The 23,436-nt window shown below is 42.6% G+C and overlaps 1 protein-coding gene across 8 annotated transcripts in view; it reads left to right on the top strand.

The window, feature by feature from the left end:
• LOC113015737 (guanine nucleotide exchange factor DBS-like) overlaps positions 1 to 23,436 on the top strand; it is a 49,141-nt gene that overhangs the window by 23,270 nt on the left and 2,435 nt on the right. For 4 of the 8 annotated variants that reach the window (XM_026157930.1, XM_026157927.1, XM_026157929.1 and 1 more), the window contains 30 exons: positions 1,188 to 1,271; positions 4,060 to 4,174; positions 6,372 to 6,462; positions 13,385 to 13,498; positions 13,690 to 13,806; positions 13,926 to 14,075; positions 14,164 to 14,288; positions 14,404 to 14,518; positions 14,596 to 14,715; positions 14,941 to 15,132; positions 15,222 to 15,413; positions 15,505 to 15,658; positions 15,817 to 15,869; positions 15,976 to 16,055; positions 16,176 to 16,242; positions 16,331 to 16,446; positions 16,538 to 16,607; positions 16,723 to 16,815; positions 16,906 to 16,998; positions 17,080 to 17,205; positions 17,904 to 18,125; positions 18,216 to 18,308; positions 18,390 to 18,468; positions 18,590 to 18,665; positions 18,769 to 18,875; positions 19,086 to 19,178; positions 20,095 to 20,169; positions 21,526 to 21,635; positions 21,751 to 21,863; positions 23,300 to 23,403. In XM_026157930.1, the coding sequence (XP_026013715.1) occupies positions 1,188 to 1,271; positions 4,060 to 4,174; positions 6,372 to 6,462; positions 13,385 to 13,498; positions 13,690 to 13,806; positions 13,926 to 14,075; positions 14,164 to 14,288; positions 14,404 to 14,518; positions 14,596 to 14,715; positions 14,941 to 15,132; positions 15,222 to 15,413; positions 15,505 to 15,658; positions 15,817 to 15,869; positions 15,976 to 16,055; positions 16,176 to 16,242; positions 16,331 to 16,446; positions 16,538 to 16,607; positions 16,723 to 16,815; positions 16,906 to 16,998; positions 17,080 to 17,205; positions 17,904 to 18,125; positions 18,216 to 18,308; positions 18,390 to 18,468; positions 18,590 to 18,665; positions 18,769 to 18,875; positions 19,086 to 19,178; positions 20,095 to 20,169; positions 21,526 to 21,635; positions 21,751 to 21,863; positions 23,300 to 23,403 (3,339 nt within the window). Of the gene's footprint in view, positions 1 to 887; positions 905 to 1,187; positions 1,272 to 4,059; positions 4,175 to 6,371; positions 6,463 to 13,384; positions 13,499 to 13,689; positions 13,807 to 13,925; positions 14,076 to 14,163; positions 14,289 to 14,403; positions 14,519 to 14,595; positions 14,716 to 14,940; positions 15,133 to 15,221; positions 15,414 to 15,504; positions 15,659 to 15,816; positions 15,870 to 15,975; positions 16,056 to 16,175; positions 16,243 to 16,330; positions 16,447 to 16,537; positions 16,608 to 16,722; positions 16,816 to 16,905; positions 16,999 to 17,079; positions 17,206 to 17,903; positions 18,126 to 18,215; positions 18,309 to 18,389; positions 18,469 to 18,589; positions 18,666 to 18,768; positions 18,876 to 19,085; positions 19,179 to 20,094; positions 20,170 to 20,704; positions 20,780 to 21,525; positions 21,636 to 21,750; positions 21,864 to 23,299; positions 23,404 to 23,436 lie in introns of those variants that run through there. The other 4 variants (XM_026157935.1, XM_026157933.1, XM_026157928.1 and 1 more) reach the window with 4 other exon arrangements.

Raw genomic sequence — 23,436 nt, forward strand, 5'->3', positions numbered from 1 at the left:
GCTTTGATAGCTAGCACATTGTTGTGGCTAGCTATCAAACTACGGTGGCCCGTAGTTTGTCAGTTTTTTTGTTTTTCATGTTTCATGCTGCAAACAACTTGCTAACTACTAGATAAGTAGTAGTAAAAGTTGAAGTTGTGCTTCCAGTGTTTCGAAAGGGCAGCTTTTACCATCAGGGAGGGCAGCAGGCCAGTGTTTGTAGACAAGTCTGTCACTTCCATTTACACTATGACCACAGCAGAAAATAAAAAGAGAGTGTGTTGTTGTCTATGGTTAGCTTGTGATTGTGAATTGGAGACATCCACACTGTTAACCTCACGGTGGCCTATTTCCATCTTTTATATGCAGTTTGTTATCAGAGAGAAAAGTGGAGCTTTTAAACCTCATCCATCAGGACACTTTCACCACAAAGCTTATCCTAGATGAGATTAAAACAGTGACTCTTCTAAAGATCCTATAATCAGTCTGGTGTTGCAATTTTTGGGTCGATGGTCCCTTTATAAAAATGTGAACAGTTTGTTTGGGTTGCACTTGGATGGTAATTAATGCATCTCACTGCCAGTCCACACCATACTGCTAGTAAACCTTGCCACACTTTGCTCACACCAGCCGCGGTGCCAGCATTTGTCTGCACACACTCAGAGACACACACACACACGTAGCGATGCTCCATCATACACACTTAGATGACATTATAAATTCTCAGTTTTCATTCACAGATGCACACATGATCGGACACAGTTAACAATCCAATCCCTGTTTTTGGCATACATGGCTCACACATGGCAGCCAAATCAGAGGGGGGAGAGTGCTTTTTCTCTATCTCTCTGTCTCTACATGTCTCAAAGGGCTAAATGAGATTACTGTAATCCAGCCTGACCACAGGACAGAGGAAATCCAAATGGTGTTTACTTCATCTCCAGTCTACATTACTTTTACCCTTTTTCACTCTTTCTCCTTTTTGGATTTTCTCATTTTACTCCCTCCTTTTTTCATGTGCCCTGCCCTCTTTATTTCGCCCTACTTCCCATGCTCCTCCCCTTTTACACCTTCCACATATTTATATATAAACACACTTTAAAAAAAAAAAAAGTTCAGCTGTTGGTTATATTGGCAAAAGAGTTGACAGTGGATTTTGGTTTGGAGACTTTGTTTTCTAACATACTGTTTTCTGTTTCTTTGTTTAGATGACATCGTGCAAAAGGATGATACTCCTATGTATGCAGCACAAATCGGCTCTGAACTCCAGAAACAGTTTGCCATCCTGCCAGGTTGGTTTGATATTATACACATGCACAAAGTGGCAGTTAATTATTTCAAGACATGCATAACTTTCTCCTCCTTTTGATATGTAAAGAACATGCGAGTAAACCCGGCTCTTTGAATCAGCTTATCCATGTCAGTGACTTAGTGGTGAAACTCATGATGAACGAGTGACCCCAGAGAGATCTCGGTGTCTTTCCAAATGTGCAGCATGGATTAGATTAAACTGGACAATTGAGTTGCTAACAAACACATTCATGTGTGTGAACAGGGGAATTTATGTTGGGGCAGAGCTAATGGGGGTTATAAACATAGCGCAATTGGCCTAACTCTTTAGAATCTAATTATATCTTTGTGTCTGTGTAGCTCAGTGAAACGCAGTCCTCTCTCTACTTGCGCTCTTCTATGTAACAAAACTGTTGGTGCAATTAAAAAAATATATAAATGTCTCTGGCAGCAAAAACACTTCCAGGACGTGAAGGCGGATATGTCCAGCAGAGTCCAAAAATAGTTCCGCTCATACTTACATGACAGCCAAAGCGACACTTTGTGAAAGGCTTTTAACCTTTTGATAATTTATTTGCTTCTGTTTGTGTAGTTACCAATATTTTAACTCATAAAATAAAAAAATAAAAGTTTAAATAATTTTGATTTCATTGAAGCGTAATACCTTAAGGGTTTTGCTTTGCGCTGCAGATATATTTGGACCTTTCTGTGTCTGCAAAGCTATAAACTATATGTGGGACCAATTTACTATCCTTCACACTCTGGGAAAATGTTGATGCAGCACTAACAAAATTATTGTGACCGTGTGCAATGAACTATATTATTGTCTTTGAAATTGGGACAACAATTGGGCTTCGAAGATGGGAACAAGGTCTGTGTCTACTTGCAGTCAGTTTCCATGTTGAAAGGAACTTTGTTCCATCAAGACGATGCTATCTGATGGAGTCAGGTAGAATGGGGTCTGTGGCAATATGGCATTAACTATGATTGATTTGCAGAAATTGCAAGTCTGTGGCTACAGAAATTCGGAAATTCTTCCACAAACAGTGACATAGTTCCTGCAAAATAGTTGTTGTTGGGTGGCTGTAGCTCAGGTGGTAGAGCAGGTCATCTACTGATCGGAAGGTTGGTGGTTCGATTCCCGGCTTCCCCTAGGCTGCATGCCAAATATCCTTGGGCAAGATACTAACCCGAAATTGCTCTCCGATGCATTCATCGGAGTATGAATGTGTGTGAATGTCAGTTGTGTGAATGGGTGAATGCACAAGTTGTGTAAAGCGCTTTGAGTGCTCAGAAGAGTGGAAAAGCGCTATATAAGAACCAGTCCATTTACCATTTAACTATAAAATGACTCAGGCGCTCTGCAACCTTGCTCTTATACCAGAATACAACCAGCTGAGTTGAGTCCTCTGTTGCAAAGACACGTGACACTAGCAGTATGTTGACTTTTTTTTGTTTATAAATTAGATGACAGTTATGTGCAAACCTTGATCTGTCTGTCTGAGAGTGATTGCAGTGTTTCTAAATCAGACTGCAATTGCTTGGCGACAAGTTGCCTTGTGTAATCAAGCTCAACTTTGTAAACAGTTGTGTGCAACTCAAAGTAAAGAAATTCAATGCAATTTTGTCTTGTTATTTTTTTTCCCTGATTGCAAAAAGGTTGTCGTCATATTTTTACTCTAGTATGGAGGTGGTTTTCAGGCGTTTACTTAAAAAAAACAAAAACAAAAACAAACAAAGCAGGCATGGCAGGAAAGAACTGCTAAGAGAAGGAAAAAAAAAGGGGGGGGGGTGAACAAAAATATTCTCATTCATTACAAATCAGACTCGTGAAAAACACAAAAATAACCAGGAGCTGGGAGAGAGAGAGAGAGAGAGAGAGAGAGAGAGAGCAACGGCCCACAAAAACGTATGCATCACATGGTACCTGCCCCAAACAAAGGAAAAAAAAAAAATCCCAACATGACCAAAAAAACTCATTTGAGACAACATGATGGAGTAGTGTACAAATCCACATGAAAATGCAGTGAAACTCTAGGGGCAGATTCAACCAGAATAAAGAAAAAGAGTTCTGATCCCAGCTGGTCCTGGACCCCTCTGTGGGACCCCAATGTGGGAAAAACTTGTCAGTTACTGATGATAGGTTGGCCCAGATAGAAGCCATGCAGGCAATCATAACCAACCACTCACACAAAATGCACACAAAGCAACATGAAACAAACATGTCAGCACAGAAACCTACTCTTAGAGCTCTGTATTGGGTTACCATGACGATACTGCCTGACCAGTGACGGCATGTGAATAATTCATCGCCCCAATGTTCTGCTTTGAAACTTGACCTGCCAACCAAAGAGAAGTGTGTGTGTGTGTGTGTGTGTGTGCGTGTGTGTGTGTGTGTGTGTGTGTGTGTGGTCCTGCTTATTTTTATAAATGTGATTTTTGCTCCGTCTCTCCTCAGCCAGAGGCGTGGTAAACAATCACATTAAGGCTCCTCTTAATGCCTTTCTTTCATTCTGAATTAGATCCAAAATGAATTTGCATGACTTTCCAATTATGGAAACAGGACTGTATGTAATTTATGATTTTTACCCTGCTGCACTTTATCAAGCAAGAAGTGGGTTTATTTGTGTCTGAGTGTATTTATATAAAGGAGGAAAAGTAGGGCACAAATGAACCATTACAACATAACTTTCAAGTTTTCAATCCAGCTGTCATCAAATCAATTAAAAGCATTGACAACACCAGGTGGACACCGTGCCTGACATTTCTGTGATTCCTGTCTGTCTCCAGGGGGGCGAGGGATGAATGGAAGCCCCGTCATCGTCTTCCCAGAATTCCCAACTTTCAGCGAGCTAGAAGAGGAGGAGCTCCAAAATGTCCTCAGCTACCTCACGAGTGTCCCCAGGTGAGTGTCTCTCACCCCTCCTCTCACACATGTGCTGTGCTAACAGAGCTTGAGGTGTAATACCAGGCGGAGCCAACAGATGCCAGCACAACACCAAAGGCCTGACTCGAGGAGAAGTGACACAAAAGACACAAAGGTTTAGAGAAGAATGGAAGACTAAAGAATAAGTCACTGATAACTGGCAAATCAAAAATTGAAACTGTACTCTTTGATGTGCATATACGAACAGAATTTTTGTTACAATGTTAAAACATTGCTCATATGAACTCATATAGTAGAACTTAGGCCTGATGAAAGGTTTTGTATTTATAGTTTTTGTATATTTCTGCAGTGGAGGTTTGTTTTCCTAACTAGAATATTTTTTTTATTTATCTGTTCTCATTACTCCTCTGTCCTCCTTCTTTATGCTCCCTCTGCCCCTCCATCCTCTCACCTCCCCTCCCTTCCTTTCACCTTTCCTTTAGTGCTGAGCGCAGCACTCTCATCAAGCACAGACATGCTCTCACACACATAATTAAAGGAGAAAGGAAGATGCAGCTGTATATCTATCTCTGTGTGTGTGTGTGTGTGCGTGTGCGCGCATATGTTTGTGTGTGTGTCATGGCGGCCATTCAGTGGATCATCACCTTTCATATAACAGACACACACTCATACCCCTCCCTCTCTGCCCACCAGCTATTTTGCACCCTGCTGCCAATCGGCTGAGCTCCCGGGTATCTGATTGGCTCTGAGCGGCAGAGCTCGGCTTTAATTGGCTGAGGGTGGGACGCGGGTGGTGGAGGAGCAGAGAGAGAGGCAAAAGGAGGAGGGAGATGCTCTGTGAGGATGTGAACGGTCACCTCGCTCCATCCGCGAGCTGCAAGAAGATGATTGTGGATGCACCGACTGGACATTGACATCAGCCGAATAGGAGAGAACTGAGGAAGACTGGACTATATTTGGATGATGACATTGGATTATTGAGGATTTTTGTTAGATTTCTTTTTCTTTGGGCTCTGGAATATCAAAGATTTTCTTCGCCCGGCTTTTTCATTTATGTGGATTGAATCTATTTAGCAGTAGCGATGGACTGAGGATTTGCCGCTTGCGGCGTTCACCGGGTAGTGTAACGCATTGCTTTTCTTAACATCTCTGTGTGTGATAATGAAAATTGGCTAATAATGACATCCAGATGGACCGACTCAGCAGTATTTGTATGGTTGGCCTCACAGTCGGGGTGTGTGTGTGTGTGTATGTGTGTGTGTGTGTGTATGTGTGTGTCAGGCTTAAATATTCATCCTTCCTGCTTGTGTGTTTAGGTGTCAGGATACACGTCAGCTTATCCAGCGGGGGACCTTTGCAGGAAAAAGCCATGTACACACACAAACTAGCTTAATGAGGCTGCTACATATGGCACTGCCTGTGGAATGAATGGCAAGATTTTTCACATGCACACATGCTAATGCAGAGCCAAGGTTGCCATGGTAATCACAAGGGTCGCTCTCTAATCGCCACTGAAGGCAAATGATGAAGAGGCAGTAGGTAGCAAGGTTTGAACAAGGGATACTTGACTTCCTTTGACCAGGGGCCACTTGTGGAAAATGACCTGAGGCTAGTGGGGAGTAAAAATAAAAATTTATACCCTTTTTTTTTCCAACTAAGTGAAGGACTGACAAAAGGCCCATTCAGCAGCTGCAACTGCATCTTAACTGTAAATTTGACATTTTAAAAAGGTTATATAGCACTAAACAAAGAAACTGCAACCTCTTCAGTTTTTTTTCCTTAGGATAATACAAAAGCTTTGATTAGCTATGTCTACAGTGACCTACAGTGGGCCTGATTTGTCTGCAAGTTTCCTAAACCTCCTAGATAATAGACATAACCTATGCCATAATCTGTCAGCCAACAGTGAAACTGCCTAACGTATTCTTAATGCAAGCTGATTTGGAATTATTTTTTATAAAATAACTCAATTATTGCTTTAGCTGGAGCTCAAGGGCCCTCTCAATAATGTACAAGCCACCGCTGTGGAGGGCAAATTCTAGTTAAGGCCCCTTTTTGGGGATATTCTGGTACCAAATTCAGTAGTTTGCCTTGTTATCGAGGCCTTGACTTAAACATACACACCCTCTTTTTCTTTCCTGCACACACAGGAAAAGCAAAGGTGTTTTTCTGTGGGGATTAACAGTGTGTGTATGTGTGTGTTTCTCTCCTGTAGTGTGGAAGCATCAGGAGTGGGTTTCATCCTGGTCATCGACAGACGGCTGGACCGATGGGCTGCTGTCAGGGCCACCCTGCTCCGCATCGCAGTAAGAACCTACTTGTTTGGTTATTTATTTCATTTTTGTGTGTGTGTTTCTCTGTGTGTGCGTGTCGGAGGAAGATGGGAGAAACTGTCCTAGGACTTTACCGAACCAATTTGTCTGCGTGCATCATTTGCTGACAAAATCCCTCTGATGACTCCAAATAGCTGTTTTGGAGTGTGTGCATTACTCTGCATGTGCTAATGCTTGTTTTAGTCCAGATCTGTGGGTGTAGTTGCTGGTGTCAGCTGTCCGTGTGTATAATTTTCAGCTTAGCAGCATTTAGAATAATAGATGTTTTGGAGTTTTTAGTATTTGTGAAATTGCGCATGCAGTAAGTGGTTGTTTTACCTCATTAACTTCATATGCACTGGGAGCTTGGACATTTTCCTTTTTCTGCATGTTGAAATGTGGCAGGATGAGGTTAAAAATAGCTTATTATGTTAGAGTGGGTGGTGGAATCTCTGAAAGTGCACTCATAGCCTTTGTGTACGCTGAGACTTACTCAAAAAGCAGAAATAGAAGGTCCACGCAGTGCTGGCCATGAGTCTCATTCTGTAATTGTTTTTTAACCATCAGTGTATGCTCCATTAGCCTACTAGCCTACTTACTTCTTGGTAACTTTCACAACTCTATAAGATGATAAACTGAAGAGAGAGTGTGACATTAAAGAGGAAGGCAAGAGAGGGGGGACTAGTAGTATAAGAGAGGGGTTGTATATCTTATTATTATAATAATACTTAATATGCATGTAAATTAGGCAGACTTGGTAATAATAATCAATAGTCATGAAACTGAAGTGTCCATACTTATTGTCATTTCTGACAATTAAAATTAAATGCCATTTATACCATTATATTATAAACTATTTGTATTAAATTCAAATGAAACTCAATTCAATTCAATTTTATTTTTTCAGCATCAAATTATAACAAGTCACCTCAAGGCGCTTTAAATAGTAAGGAAAAGGCCCTACAATAATACAGAGAAAAGCCCAACAATCAGAGGATCCACTTTGAGCAAGCGAGTGGCGACAGTGGGAAGGAAAAACTCCCTTTTAACGGGAAGGAATCTCCAGCAGAGCCAGGGAGCAGGGAGGGAGGCCGGCCAAAATAAGTAAATAAATCGCTCCTCGGTAAAATCTAGCATGTTGTGCCTGATTTTATCCTCCCATCTTTTTGTCCTATCTACTGAGCTGAGGTCTGTGAGGTGACACGCCACAGCACTAAAAATCTTAGATTTTAAGACATTTGAAGATGCCAAGGTGGGAATTTAAGTATGTGTCTTTTTGCAGATCGACTGGTAGCAGTCAGCAAGATGTTGGCCAATAGCGGTGTTCTCTATTTGGCTTTTCTTTGAGAGAGAGCTATTGCTTGGGCACTGACTTTAATTTTTCGTACTATACCATGTTTCACTTTGGTTTTCCCTTACTTAAATTTTTTTGTAAGCTGTCATCTGTAATCAGTACTCTATCTGTGAATCGTAATAACGTCGGCCAAAACAAGGATAAAGCTTCGCCAACCCCTTCACATCTGTTGTCAGGATGCTCTTCCTGTATTGTACCTTTTACCATGTCCAATGTATGCAAATTTATGCTAATGTATGCTAATTGGGCACTGGTTATCATTAACGGTTTTTCCATGGTATCTCTTGAAAACTATCCCCACTGTGGAAATAAGTCATTATGAGGCTGCTGGCTTTGGTAACTGAACGCAAAGTCAAGTTAACCTACACACAGAAAATATCCAGTGCTAATAATGGTAATAATGAACCATTATTCCAGTCCATTGGCTCGTTCAGTGTCCTGAAACAGGATGTTGATGAGCTGTAGAATTCCATGAACCAACAATCAATCTGCTTTATCAGGTGTAAAGCTACTTCAAGGTGCAAGCAAAACCACAGAGATGTTTTTTGAAGGAAAAGTGTGAATGTAATCATTGAGTATGGACTAAGCGCTGAAATCATATTATCTAAAAATAATAGTTTAATGTTTTTATCAGTAACGTCTTACTGGCAAGATATTAACATTTTAAAAATATCCAGAAGACTGGCACCTGCTCTAGGAGAGCTGGGCAGAGCCGTTGAAGGCCTTAACCCATCAGCAGGACTGATATCTGCTCTTTTATGTGAGGAGGAACAGAATGAGCGCTGCCAGAGCTATAAAATTATCTCCAGCAGGACTCTGACCAAACAGTTAGAAACAGAATTCATGAGGGCGGCCTGAGGACCTGAGATCCTTTAGTGGGCCCTGTGCTCAGTGCCCAGCACCACATAGTGCCGTAGAATACCACAACTGACAGGTCCACACTGGCACCCTGTGCTTTTCATAGGTGAGAGCAGGTCCACCCTGTCCACTTGTGACAGACATGAAAGGGTCTGGAGAAGCCATGGAGAAAACCTGTAACATCGTTCATTATGTCTTTGAATTCAGCTCTTCTAACACATTAAACAGTCCATGCGGGTGTAGATATTCAGCATGTGTTTTTTCCCATTGAGATCTGATGTATTTTCAAACTGTTCCTTAAATTTTTTGTGCAGTGTGTAATTCTTTTGCCATTTTAGTCTTTATTTTAGGCCCATAAATAATTTTTGGCAAATGATACTCAGGTCTTAGTAAATTGTACATGTATCCTTTATGTATGCACATATAGGTATTCTGGAAGTGACAGTCATTTAACCTAACACCACCATCTGCTTAGCTTCACTTCATGTATGAGCTGCAAACAGTGGTTCAGTGTATCGTAAACTGTGAAGCCAAAACCACCTTACTGACTAAATAATGTTATAAAACCACTTCTAAATTACCTAATGCATGTATTTCTGTATAGTGTTCTATATTCAGTTTTCATATCAGACAACATATGTGCTCAGACTGATATATTTGTGGCCAACCTTTATCAGTTAATCATATCAGCTCAGTGAGACATAGCTTTATGTGTGCAGTCCTTCCTGGAGCCTTGAGATGACCTCCTGTAAAATTCCATTTTATTTATAACAAAACATTTTCAGTACCACCACCACACTTCCAAAGCTACACAGTGTATAATCTTTATATATTTCCATTTTGGGTCTTTTTGTTCCCAGTCTTCTCTGTCTTTAAATTAAACAAAAGATTTAAAAAAAAAAAAGAAGAGAAATCAAGCCAAGATGACAAAGTGGCCTCCTATAATTTAGAGTGGTGGTAGAGTTTATCAGCGTGGTAGCAGAAGCTTCTCTGCTGGATATCCCTTCCTTCCTTTACCTCTCCCTCTCATTACCCCGTCTCTCTCCCCTTTGAATCATCCATCACTCCATTCTTCTGTTTAGTTCTCACCCCCCTCGGAGTTGCCTTCCTCACTTTAAAAAGGATTTTTTTTTAACTCAGAAAGCTGAAATGTGTATTTTTATTTTCAGTGCAGTGAAATGCTTTTTTAAAAATATATATATTCATGGCCTGCTCCCAAAAAGAATGATGTAATGGTTTGATGTAGTGGATATTTTGTGTGAATAAGATTCCAACTGGCAGTTTCAGCTGTTATGTGAATGCCTTTTCATGTTTCATGTAGGGAGGGAGGTAAAATATAAAAGGGTATGTCAAGTCCACACTGGAAACAGGCAGCATTATAACCTAACCTGAAGGCATGAAGGCCAGGTGGTGAGACCGACTGTCTGACATGATCTCCTCCTCACTCGCCTGTGGTTGGATGTCCTTGCTGGACACGCCTGTTTTGTCCACTAGCCAGTGGCAGTCGGCCTCATTGGAGAATGAAAGTTGTTCATCGTCCCGTGAGATGCTCTATTCGTGAAGGCTGCTCAAGGTCACGTGCTGCCATTTGCTGGTTTGCCAGGGGGAACGAGGGACGGAAAAAAATAAAGGAGTGGGCAAGTGTTAGTAGTATTACTGCAAAGCAAAGGCACAGATGCTCTCAGGCTGCTTTGTTGGTGCTTTCACCATCTAGACACAGTGCTGGGTTGTAAAATTAAGGTAGTGAGCTCATTGGATAGTTTGATTTTGATATTTATCAGTGCGGAAATAATTGGTTACTGTGAAGAGACACTCAGGTGTTGGGTTTAAAGATTTAAAGAAACACTCCACTGCCCTAGAGAGAATATTATTGCTCGTGTCTGAAGTGTTAGTTTCCTTTCCCCCCCATTTTGTGTAGTGAACATGGAGGACCATCTTACCATATATGCAAATGCCAGAATTTATCTAGTATTCTGGTTAAATTATGGGACACCTTCATGTCTGCTGCAGCTCGTCTTTGTGATTAGGGGTAATAAATACACAGGCATCCATGCATACGGAAACATTGCTGCAGGCGGAGGATGCAGATGGCTCAGTCAGCCGGTGCCAGTGAGAGGCTCGGGTTTGTTGCAACAGATCGTTTTTAACATCAGCTAAAAAGGCGTTCCACTAAATATTAGCACTCTCCCTGTCAAGATCTCAGCTGAGCGTCTTTGTCGCAACTGGGACATTGTTCACGTCTAAAAGTGAGAGCAGTAATGCAGGCGGAGGAGGGGGGGTTTGAGCACGTGGTGGATGGAGGTGGTTTAATATGGTGGCGGGCCAACTCCCGGGAGAGCAGTGTGGATGTGATTAGAGGACATGACTGAAGTGGTTTTTCCCGTTCCACCCATCCTTCTTCCCTTCCATCATCCCGCTCAAAAGAAAATTATATTCTAATTCTTATCATTTATTAATGCGCGCGGAAAATGTCTGTGCGTGCGCGTACATGCATCGCTTTAATGTTTATGCGGGGTATCAGTGTTCATCTGTCACGGGGAGTGCACCGAGCAGCACATGTATTGTCATGTTAATGCAGAGCTACAAATTAAAACAGGACCTCTCAGGGTTTATTGAATTTAATGACCTCCAATTACACATGCGCTGCTCACTGATGTCTGGATGGTGTGTTATTGATGAGGGAAAAAAAGGAAAAACTAAAAAAAATACACAATGCATCATTTTTTTCTGTAGTTAACATGCACTGTCATCTGTCATTAATCCCAATAGGAAGCAGTGTATGTAAAAGATATGCAGGCAGTATGGGTGGAAAGATGTTGTGTAGAGTGAGTGAATTTTCCAACCTGGCTGTCTTTCATCAACATCACAGCAAGCTCTGTCTTTGTGTGTGTGTGTGTGTGTGTGTGTGTGTGTGTGTGTGTGTGTGTGTGTGTGTGTGTGTGTGTGTGTGTAAAAGCCAAAAATAAATGACGGGACGAGTAGAATGAGGCTGCGGCACCGGGAACACTCTTAGACGACTCCTCGTCTACTCTCTGTCTTTCCCGCTAAGGCTCTCCACGCGTTTCCATGACAACCCAATGCAGGCATTTCATGACAATGATGTATGCACGCTGGATGTGTGTGAGCGCCTCTGTACCAGTGCAGTCCTTTTCCTTGTAGACTAAATTGAAGCCATGCTTTACGGATGACTTATTTATCATAGGGCTCGTACTCTTTGCTGCGTGTTACCAGTGATTCCAATGAATAAGGCAGCCGTGGCGCTATTTTGTACAGACTGTCGTCACACACTCACTTTTGTCAGTGAATAAATCAACTAAAAATATTCCCAAATAACACAGGGCGCTGTATTTAGATATTATATGTGCATGGCTCAGTGGGTTAAACCTCAGCTGAAGTTTGATCAGCAGAAAAGACATGAATTTACCAAGAAAAGCAGTGTCAATTAAACCAGCTCTAAACCAAAAAACAACAGGAAAAAAGCTTTAATCTTTAAGCATCATCATCTTTCAGATTTTCTTTTGTCAGCAGACACAATTTATGGTTATGCTAAAAATGTCATGAGCTTGTCACAGAGCTCTAAGCTTGCCTCTGGTGCTGTGTGTGTGTGTGTGTGTGCACATGTCATCCTGCATTGATTTACGATGTCTAACAGGGCGGAGCAATTCACTCGGGGATTTACAGGAAGCCACAACCGATATAGCCTTTCAGCTGAGTGGCCTCCAGAGCTGCTGCCTGTCTGAAGGCAGTTCTGTGTTTTTAACTTGCTAGTGTGGAGGTGGACAGACCAAATGCTACAGCTACTCCCCAAAGTCACAGGACTAATAACATTACACTGCAATCACAGCTTTCTAGGTGAGAGCTGCTGCAGGGGAACTGCAGTGAAGAAACGCAGCAGATTTATTAGATGTTAAACGCTCTTAAATCTCTTTACTGCTGGTTTGGGATTGCAGCAGTGGGACAGTGGGCACAGATGTGAGGTTTGTTTAATGCCTCACTCAGGAGCTGCACCGTTAAACCAGGGCTCTGCCTTTATTACTGTCAGGATCGAGAGACTATACAGTTGGACTGGCACAACTGTGAACCTTATATCTCACAAATTTACAGTGTGTTAAAGTCAACTTTGCTTTAGGCTATGAGCACAGCATTGCTTCTGAGGTAGTTATATAGGGAGGGCTGTTACAGGGACTTCAGTTTAACCGAGAGCTTTTTTCTGTTCTGTTCGGTCAAAGCCTCTGTGCCAAAATGTGCAGCACTTCATCTAGCAGGCACTCATCAGATGAAAACACTGACATGAAATGCATTTTATCTTGTGCACCTTGCTCTTCTTCATGGCTTCATGTCACAGATTCGATTTTAACGCTGTTGACACCAGCTTGAACCGCTGATACAAAGCAGGATGGATCCATGCTTTCATGTCATTTATGCCAAATTCTGACCCTACAGCAGATATGGTCATCAGACCAGGCAACGTTTTTTCAGTCTTCTATTATAAAATTTTGTTAAGCTTGTGAATTGAAACCTCAATTTCAAGTTTTCATTGTGGTCTTCTGCTGTTGTAGCCCATATCTTTCAAGCTTTGGCATTCAGAGATGCTCTTCTGCACACCTCAGTTATTGAAATTTCTTGGGATAATTTGTGGGTGGAAGTAAGCGTAAGGTATTGATCACTGTCTAATCCGACTCCCTGTCCTCCTTTCTCTGTAAGGGTTCATTTCCCGGGAACTTACACTTGGTTCTGGTGTTGCGTCCCACTACTTTGTTCCAGCGGACTCTGTCGGACTTCCTGTTCAAGTTCAACAGGGATGAGTTCAAAATGAAGGTATGACTAATACACCGCAGCACTTTGTCTTTACGTAATGGCTCCCTTGTGAGTCACTGAGAGCACAATTATTATTTTAGCTAGTGTAGAGCTGTCGTCACTGTTGTAACTTATGTTTATGTTTGTATTCATCTCAAAATAAATGTGTGATAGTATTTCATTTAATCAGTTTGGGTGTATGTGTGTGTCAGGTGGTGATGCTGAGTTCTGTGACTGAGCTCCATGCGTATATCGATCCAGGACAACTAACCAAAGAGTTGGGAGGCACACAGGAATACCACCATGACAGCTGGATCTCACACCGCACTGTATGTACACACACATGACTATTTTGTCCCCGATTTCTTTAAATATATATATATTTATGTATGTTCTGACTTATTTTTTCTCTGCCACATACATATGCATACGTGTATGCCCTCCACAGGCCATTGAGGCCTTCGCCCTCATGGTGAAGACCACGGCTCAGACCTTGCAAGCGTTTGGCACTGAGCTTGCAGAGACCGAGTTACCCAACGATGCTGAGGCCACCACCATCCTGCTGCAGACGCACACACTGAAAAAGGATACGATGAAGGTTGGAGATGCTTTTCTGTTTTTGTGGCAAACTTCTTTTTCTCTTTTTGTTGCTTTTAGAAAGTTTTTAAAATGGTTCGAATTTCCAGGAGGACCTGAGGGTGGCGCAGTCACAAGGAGGACGGCTGCTGGATTGCATCAACGAGCCTCTCAAGGCAGACCCCGAATACAACATGACGCATGATGAACAGGAAAACTTGGCCACTGTGCAGAGGTGGATGACTAAACTGACGGATGCATAAATAAAAAATGAAGTTGCCCCTGCATGCATGAATAAATGTCTTCTTTTGTCTCCCATCGCTTCTCATTTGCCTCCTTTCCCCTTTCAGACTCCTAGGTCAGCTGGATGAGACGGAGATGGCATTTGACGACTTCTGGGAGCGCCACCGTACCAAGCTGGAGCAGTGTTTGCACCTCCGCCATTTTGAGCAGCACTTCCGTGAAGTGAGTCAAGAGTCATCCTCTCATTTCCAATCCAAATCTCGGAAAATGACGTGCTTATCAATCCCTGTGCTCCTCAGGTGCGCGCCCAACTCGATGTGACGTCCGAGCGATTGTCGGGCTTCTCCGAGGTCAGCGTAAGCCCCGCCCATGCAGAGCACGTCCTCAGAGAGCTCAGCGGCCACGAGGATAAAGCCCGAGTAAGTACACACAATTGCACACGCAGTCTTGCTCATGTGGTTCAAAAAGACATGCTCAGCATTTTCTGTCCTCTGTTCGTGCAGAATTTCTATAGATCTTCAAAATGCTGAATACCAGTATATACTATTGTGTCCCGCTCTGCTGCTGAGGCAGAATTCTGTATATTCTGACTTATAATAAAGATATATTCCAATAATTGCAATTGTTTTGGTGTGTTTTGAAAGGACATCTTAGACCTCGCCTTGTCCTTGGTCAGCGAAGGTGACAGGCTGATAGAAAACTCCCACTACGCCGAGGACTCCATCAGGCCAAAGTGCACCGAACTGAGAGGAGTGTGTGAGGAGATCAGCTCCACTCTGAGGAGCAAAAAGAGCCTCCTGCTAAGAGCCATGGAGCTCCACCATGCTCTGGAGGAGGTAAGAGTGTGAGGAAGGCTTCATTAATCGTCCACAACAAATGCGCTGTATCCTTAGAAGCACTCATTGGTATTTCCCCCCCCTCAAAGGCGTCGCACTGGTGTGAGGAAGGCATCTTCCTGTTGGCTAACCAGCCAGTGGACCGCTGTCAGTCTCAGGACGGGGCAGAAGCAGCTCTACAAGAACTGGAGCGATACTTGGATACAGCATCCCTGCACACCCTCACTGACCGCAGCGCCATCTGCTGCCAGTACGAGGCGGTGCTCAACTCTCAGCTCAGGGTCCGTGAGAAGATTTTCAGTTTAAATTTTTAATGTGTGATACCTTTATCATATTTCACATTGAGCTGCAATATTTTCCATCCTCCTTTAGGACCAGATAGAGAGAGTTTTCCAGAAGCAAAGCTCCGTCCAGGAGATGTTCGAGAAGAGACGCGTCAGCCTGAAGAAACTTGCCGCTAAACAGACGAGACCAGTCCAGCCAGTAGCTCCAAGGCCTGAAGTCAAGTCACCGCATTCTTCTCCCCGTAAGTAGCCATCTGTAATTGGTTTAAAGAAGAACAAGTGCCAGGAACTGATGTCAAACGAGGTATCTTTTACTCGTTTAGTGGTGGTTTGATTAGGATGAGAAGGACGAATCTAAACTTGGATGAAAAAAAACATAATGATGTTTTTTTCTAATCAGATCTAGAGAGAAAAGACAGGAGATACTCTGCTGATAATGCCCTCTCCAAAAAGGTAAATTCTTATCATTTCTACGAATGTTGTGTGATACAATAAAGGTTTTAAGTGGGTGATAAATACTAAACATGCATGACTGTGTGTGATTTATTTATTTTTTAAGGTGGAGTCTCCTGTACACAACGGTGGCACAAGACATGCTTCTCTTTCAGAAGAAGAAGAAAACTTGGCAGTGCTTCGCCGGTAAGGGGTCAAAGTTCTTTCCCCAGAGCCCTAGATAGGAAAGCAATTATTTGGCAATCATGCTGCTTGTTCTTTGTAGTCCGCATTGTATTTTGTGTTGTGTGTGTGTGTACATTTCAGTCACGTGATGAACGAGCTGCTGGAGACGGAGAGAGCTTATGTCGAGGAGCTGCTGTGTGTGCTGGAGGTGAGCGGTGTCGGTAATGATACTGTGACCTGACATTAATTGGTGAAAAGGCTGAAGCTCTTACTAAATGTGTGATGTTAAAATTCAGGGCTATGCGGCAGAGATGGACAACCCTGCCATGGCTCACCTCATCCCCAGCAACCTGCACAGCAAGAAGGACATCCTGTTTGGGAACATGCCAGAAATCTACCAGTTTCACAAGAGGTACGCTTTTAAGCTAATTGATTATATATGTGGGTGCTTTACAAATGTTGTTCATAGTTTGAGTATTTATACCTCTCTTTCCTGTCTCAAGGACATTCCTGAAGGAACTGGAAGCATACACTGACTGCCCAGAGCTGGTGGGCTGCTGCTTTTTAGAACGGGTGAGCACTTTTTTTCTTATACATCGTCGTTTTGACAGGAATCCCATCAACAGCAATGTTTCCGTCAACAGCGGTTGAGCTCGTACTGACTTGCTAATGATTGTTTTCGCTGCAGATGAAGGACCTGCAGATCTACGAGGCTTACTGCCAAAATAAACCTCGCTCCGAGAGCTTGTGGAGACAGTGCTCCGACTGTGCCTTCTTCCAGGTCAGCCCTCACAGCTGTAGCACCGCCTTCCTTTTCACTTTTAAGCAATATAAAACTTAAATCTTAACCGGCTCATGTTTTATACACCAGGAGTGCCAGAGGAAGCTGGAACATAAACTTGGATTGGACTCCTACCTCCTTAAACCCGTCCAGAGAATCACCAAGTACCAGCTACTGCTTAAGGTCAGCTCTGTTCATGTATTATGTACACCTGTTATGTAAGAGGGGGAATGACTCACTGTTTTGTTTTTTCAATGTTTGCAGGAGATGTTGAAGTACAGCAAGGGCTGTGATGGTTGTGACGACCTACAGGAAGCACTGTCCTCCATTCTTGGGATTCTCAAAGCCGTTAATGACTCCATGCATCTCATTGCCATCACAGGATATGAGGTTAGAAGAAGTACACTGCGTTTGCAAACTTTGCTGGAGGTGGTCAAATCATTTCAAACTGCCTTGAATGGGATATCTAGCGTGCGTTCTTTTAAAATACAGAGCAGGTTAATTATTCTTTAACAAGAGCTGCTGGAGTTTACAGGGCCTGGGCATGAGTACACCCCAGACTCTCCCCTAAGTGCTCTCTGCCAACTCTCTTCCCACTTTTCTTATCTGCTTTTTCCATTTTCCCCTCCAGGCTAAAACCTTTCTTTGTTTTTTAAGTACATATAATCAAATATCTAAAAACATTAAAGGCTACAGAGCTGAAACACAGCTACCTGTGCAAAGGTGCAAAGCCAGAGTCAAAAACAGTTGCAATAGCTCCATCATGTGGCCAGTTTCAAAACTGCAATGCTGCAAAACTTTAACCAGGGGTGTGAAACATAAGGTCCAGGAGCCAGAATTTGCCCAATAAAGGTTTTAGAAAATGTGAAGGAAGGTGTAAATGTTTTAATTGATTTAACTGTATGTATACTGTACTTGTCCCACTGACGAGTAATAGGTATTAAATGACAAAAAAGTAAATGAACAAAAATGTTCTGCTTTATAATTACAGGACAGTTTTGGCAATAAGCTACCAGAATTTATTATTTATCGGCTTTCAGAGAGGTCGTGCAATGCAAAAACACGCATCTGTCTTTTCACCCTGTTAGGGTAACCTGTCAGAGCTGGGTCGTCTGCTGATGCAGGGCTCCTTCAGCGTGTGGACCGAGCATAAGAAAGGTCATGCCAAAGTGAAGGACCTGGCCAGGTTTAAGCCCATGCAGAGGCACCTGTTCCTGCACCAGAAGGCTCTGCTCTTCTGCAAGAGGAGAGAGGAGAACGGGGAGGGCTACGAGAAAGCTCCGTCTTACAGCTTCAAACACTCCCTCAGTGTGAGCCTGCTTGCTCCATTTTTAAAAGGAAGGTCGATGCCGTGCCGTAGCAGTAAAGATTTAGTGTTTAAGTTTTCTATATTCTTTCAGATGAGTGCGGTGGGCATCACAGAGAATGCCAAGGGAGACAACAAGAAGTTTGAGATCTGGTGCAACTCGAGAGAAGAAGTTTTTATAGTGCAGGTAAGGGCGTTCGACCTGATTGCTTTTATTAATCATACCTTTAGAGATGAGGAATGATTGTCCACGCTTGTTCTAATCTAGGCCCCGACGCCAGAGATTAAAACGGCATGGGTGAACGAGATCCGCAAAGTTTTGACTCAGCAGCTCAAAGCCTGCAGAGGTATTGTGAAAACTTCTTTCTTAACTTTTCCAGAAGTTCTTATTTTTTAAACCTATTTTATTCCTTTTTAATACTTTTTTTTTTTTGTTGTTGTTGTTGTTGTTGTTGTTGTATGTTTTAGATGCCAGCCAGCAGAAGAGCTCAGACTCTGTGTCCCCAAGTCCCACCAGCAACAACTCTACTTCCATCTCTCTCAGGTTGGTGGCTTATATGTAACGTAAGGACTCATTAGACAGATTAGAGATAATAAGGAAAAAAATCAAACATACGTCTATTTTTCAAACTTTTTTCTTTTTGCAGCCCTTTCCGTAGCAGCGGTCAGAAGAACCAGAAGAAGCAAGAGGAGAAGAAGACTGAGCCAGCCCCGACCTCTGACAGCAACTCGTCATCCTCGCCGAAACACAAAGGTAGATGTTTGAGTTAAACAGCATCTTCGAAGACAATAACACTTTTATCTAAGTCTCTACTCTAAGCTGTGCTCTAAACTCCCACTAAACCAGGTTCTTTTTGTCTTCATCTATCATCTTTCTCTCTCCTCTCCACTCCCCTGTTTGGGGCTTCTTCTCTCTTTTCATGGCTTCCCTTGTCCTGCACTCATTTCAAATCATTGCTTCCAGAAGAGCCGGTGACCAGTCCGACCACTGACAGGTCCTCAGTGGCCAAAAAGCGTTTTACTTTGCAGGGCTTCAGCAATCTCAAGAGTCCCAAAGGTAACATTAGCGAATGCAAACATTTTTTTAAAGGAAGGATAATGCTAAGAACAGCTCAGCGTGGCCCGTCACAGTATGTCGTTTGTCAGTGATGAAAAATTCAATTGATTATCAGCAAGAAACACCCTTCGCTATATAAACTAAGAATACTAATATCCAGAATCCAGTTCTGAATGTGAGCCTCTGTCTGAGCTTTTACCCGGTGCCCAATAATTAATTGGCCTCCTCCAGTCTAACCTGCTTCACGGCCTAATGGAGCACACATGATCCCAGATGGTTATGTTGGAGACAGTCTGCCTCCTGGTGGTGAAAGTTTAACACTGCCATTGTGGCTGAATCAAAATGAATATTAAGGTTTTTAAATTATATTGGAAAAAATACAACTAGTCACTGGAGTAGAGATGAAAGTGAAGTAGAAGCTCCTCTTCGTGAAAGCAGTATTAGTCAAAACTTTAAAGGTGACTTGTAAAGGTGACATCTTCATTTTTTTTTTTTTTAATTCTTGGGCTCTCAGTTCAGTTATTTAGCCTATAGCGGGCCTTTTTGCACATGCTCACTTTGGCCTATCTGCTACAAGACTTTTTGTTTTTTTTGTTTTTTTTAAATAGCTCTACTGATTTTAAGACGACCTCCTTCTGATTGGCTGCTCTTCTAAAGCAGGAGTTTGGACAGCAGCTGAGTTGTGCTTGTGTGCTCACAGGGTTTAGCTTCATGCTTATCTTTACCTTTGACCAAATTTGAGTATCCACCACTGTAATGGTGTGTGTGTGTGTTTGGCTATTGATTAGCTAAGACTGTTCACATCATGTACAAACTTCTAACGTTAGTGTTAATTTCTTGCTTCCTTTTCGCTTCTGTCCTCCCTCACTTTTCTTCTCTTCTTCCTCCTTCACATCTTTCCTTCCTGTGTGGCCAGGCTCGACTCTGAGCCCTGAGCACAGCTCCAAACGCCACCTGGTAAAGAGCGATCCCACACCGTTTGGGTTCAAAGGTATATTTCCGCCCCATTATGAGGGAGCATTTCATTTTTAGAGGCCATCTCACTTGACCACGATGTACTCCTGCTTCGATTGTCTCCATAATGTAGATTTGACACGTTTCGTTACAAACGGGGTGTAACGTTGTAGCAACCCATCGGTCCATCAATATAGAGGCTGTTCTTCATCCTCTTGCTGATCATAGCGACTATCTGCGTGTCTTCAAATGAGTAATAAAAGCAGCTAAAATGGCAGTAATATATTTGTATTGTGTTGCTTTGTTCGCTAAAACTGCCCAATTGGAATCTGGTGCATTTACGATTTAGACCAATGAAATGTTTCCAAAGGCTGGTTTGAGTTTCACCCATGCAGATAGTCGCACAGCATAGACCAACTTTGTAACCTTCATCCACAGGTCATCATCATCATCATCATCACTGTTACATGTCTGGTATCTTGTGCATTTCAGTGATGCTTGATCAGCTGAGCCGTTGTCACTGATTTTTTTTTTTTTTTAAATCATTTTGCTGGCCGTTTCTTCCCCTTCAGAGCCGGCTCCCCACGTCACTCTGAGCAGAGTCAGATGGATGAGCACCTCTAGTCTGTTACAGAGCAAGCGGCGAGGTACAGAGCTGCTCTGAGCATCAGCAGCCACAGTGGGGTGTTTGCTGTTGTTTGTGGGTGCTCGTGATTGATTTGAACTGAGGTAAAGTGTCGCAGCGTGTATCTGCCGTGGGAGTCCTTTAGCCTTTTACCGAGTCTTACTGTCTTTTTGCACATTGGAGCGAGATCTAAAGATTCAACCTGACTAAATCTGAAGTCTCAGTTCTAGGCTAAATCTTTTTGCACGGTGCCTACTCGTCCTCAAATCAATCATTGCCTCTTCTTCTACTGTCGGGTGTTTTTTGCTTGTTTGGGGTTGTTGTGGTGCTGTACACAGTACGCCGCTTCAGCAACTATTTTTTGGCACTGGGAGTCAGAGCAGCCTTGTAACAAATGCAGGTGACTGAAATCTGTTTTCTGATCACAGGTCCTCCTTTTCTTTCTGTCTGATGATCTTCTCTGTGACTTTTGGAGGAGTGTGTGTGGTTTTTGTATCTAAACAGATAAATTTTTCATAATCTGATCGATCACATTTTTTGGGGGGGAGGGGGTTACCCTCCACACAGGAGATTTGTGTGGCTTTCGCAAATATTTGATCCATTCATGTCATTTTTCTGTACTTCACTATTGAGCTCAAACATCTAATCTCACTTGATTTAACATGGAGCTTTGTGATAAAGATCGACCTCACTTCTCTCCTTTTGTCCCTTTTTTTGTCTGTGTGTTGAACTTTTCTCTCTCTGATTTTCCCATCATCCAACCTACAGGCTGGAACAAGGCGTCTCTCTCAGCGGACGCCTCAGAAGAGAACGATGGGTACTCCAGCGGCGAGGACCCCATGAACTCTGACCCCGAGGACGAAGTAGGAAAGAAGCTGGTGAGCCTGAGAATGAAGAATTATTATAGATCTGTATTTTTATTTCTTTTTTAGCTTAAAATGTTAAAGTGTGGTTCTAAAAGTTGGTAAAGTTGTTAACATTTGATCCTTTTAGGCTCCAGGAAAGTATACTGTGGTAGCAGACTGCGAGAAAGCAGGACCTCAGGAGCTGTCTGTTAAGAGTGGAGACATGGTCCAGCTGATCAGAGAAGGAGAGGAGGGACAGTGGTAAAAAAAAACAAAAGCAAACAACACTTAATTTAAATGGATTTTAATAGGACCCAGATGCATTTGAGCTGATAGGGAGGAAAGAGTAACTCAAATAACCACTTGTTACCAGCAAGGTGTGCAGAAGAGCATCTCTGAATGCACATGTCACACCTTGAAGCAGAGGTCCACAGTGGGTGTCTTCTGGAGCAAATGTGTGACACTATAGACCCAAGATTGAGGAATGTTTCCAGGACTGTGTCGAATCTGTGCCACAAAGAAAGGGTAAAAGTTGGTCATTTGTGACTGCACACACTTCTCAGTATAGCCGCCAAATTTAAGGGCTCCAAATGCGAACACTGCTTTTAAGCAGACTACAAATGGACTAGCACAGCGGTCTCCAACCTTTTTTGCGCCACGGACCGGTTTATGCCCGACAATATTTTCACGGACCGGCCTTTAAGGTGTCGCGGATAAATACAACAAAATAAAACTAGTACCAGTACCGAAAAAAAGAAGATTTATTCATAACACACGTGAAAAGACCCAGGAAAACAGAGTAAACGATAAAAACGATAACAAAATAACACTGAAAACCGATAAAAACCCTGAAAACTATACATTTCATACCTGAGCCTCAATTCTCGCGGCCCGGTACCAAACGACTCACGGACCGGTACCGGTCCGAAGCCCGGGGGTTGGGGACCGCTGGACTAGAATAAAGAAAAGCTGACGGTATACACATCTAATTCTGCGAGGGAATATAATCTGAACTTTCATTCTTAAAGGAACAAGTTCACTCTGCTTTCATGATGTGACACATAACATAAATATGACAGTGAGTGGTACTTTAATCAGGCTTTTCTTCTGTGACTGAGCACTCAAAATGCTTTTTACTACAAACCTCGTTCTCCCAGTCTCTCTCTCACGCACACACACACACACACACACACACACACACTAAGCACGTTGTGTAACATTCACACAAACACTCGCACTCGGGAGAATTTAGTGCTCATACATGTAAATGGAGAGTAACTGTCATAGGTCTTCTATTTCGACCTTTGTTTATTAGCCGCAATGTTAAAACTTCTCACCAAAACTAGCTGTAAGCAATCAGGATACTGGGTCAAATTGTGGAAATGTCCTGTGCTGTATGGTACCAGGATCCTTTGGGTCCTGTTCAGGGTGAGGTGCAGTCAGTGCATTCCAGAATTGCTCCCCCTGGGCGTGGGGATTGGAGGGGTTTGGTTGGTCGGTAGCAATGCTTACATATATGTGTCATCAGCAACCATATAAATACCAGGATCCAAGATTTTCTAACTAACCATTGCTTTATAACAAGATCATCAGTGCTGTATATTACACTTACAGTGGTTTTAATGTTGTGGCTTATTAATGTAAAATGTCCTGTAATTTTATCTCAAAATATATATATTTATTTAACTCCTTCACAGGTTTGTAAAGAACCTTCGCACCAGTAAGGAGGGCTGGGTGGCAGCAGCAAACCTCCTCAGCCTCATCTCAGAGTCCAAGTCATCTCAATCACTCAGCAGCTCAGGTCGGTTACAACGAACAGGAAGTACACACATTC

This window comes from Astatotilapia calliptera, chromosome 23, assembly GCF_900246225.1.
Source record: "Astatotilapia calliptera chromosome 23, fAstCal1.2, whole genome shotgun sequence".
Classification (NCBI taxonomy): Eukaryota; Metazoa; Chordata; class Actinopteri; order Cichliformes; family Cichlidae; genus Astatotilapia; species Astatotilapia calliptera.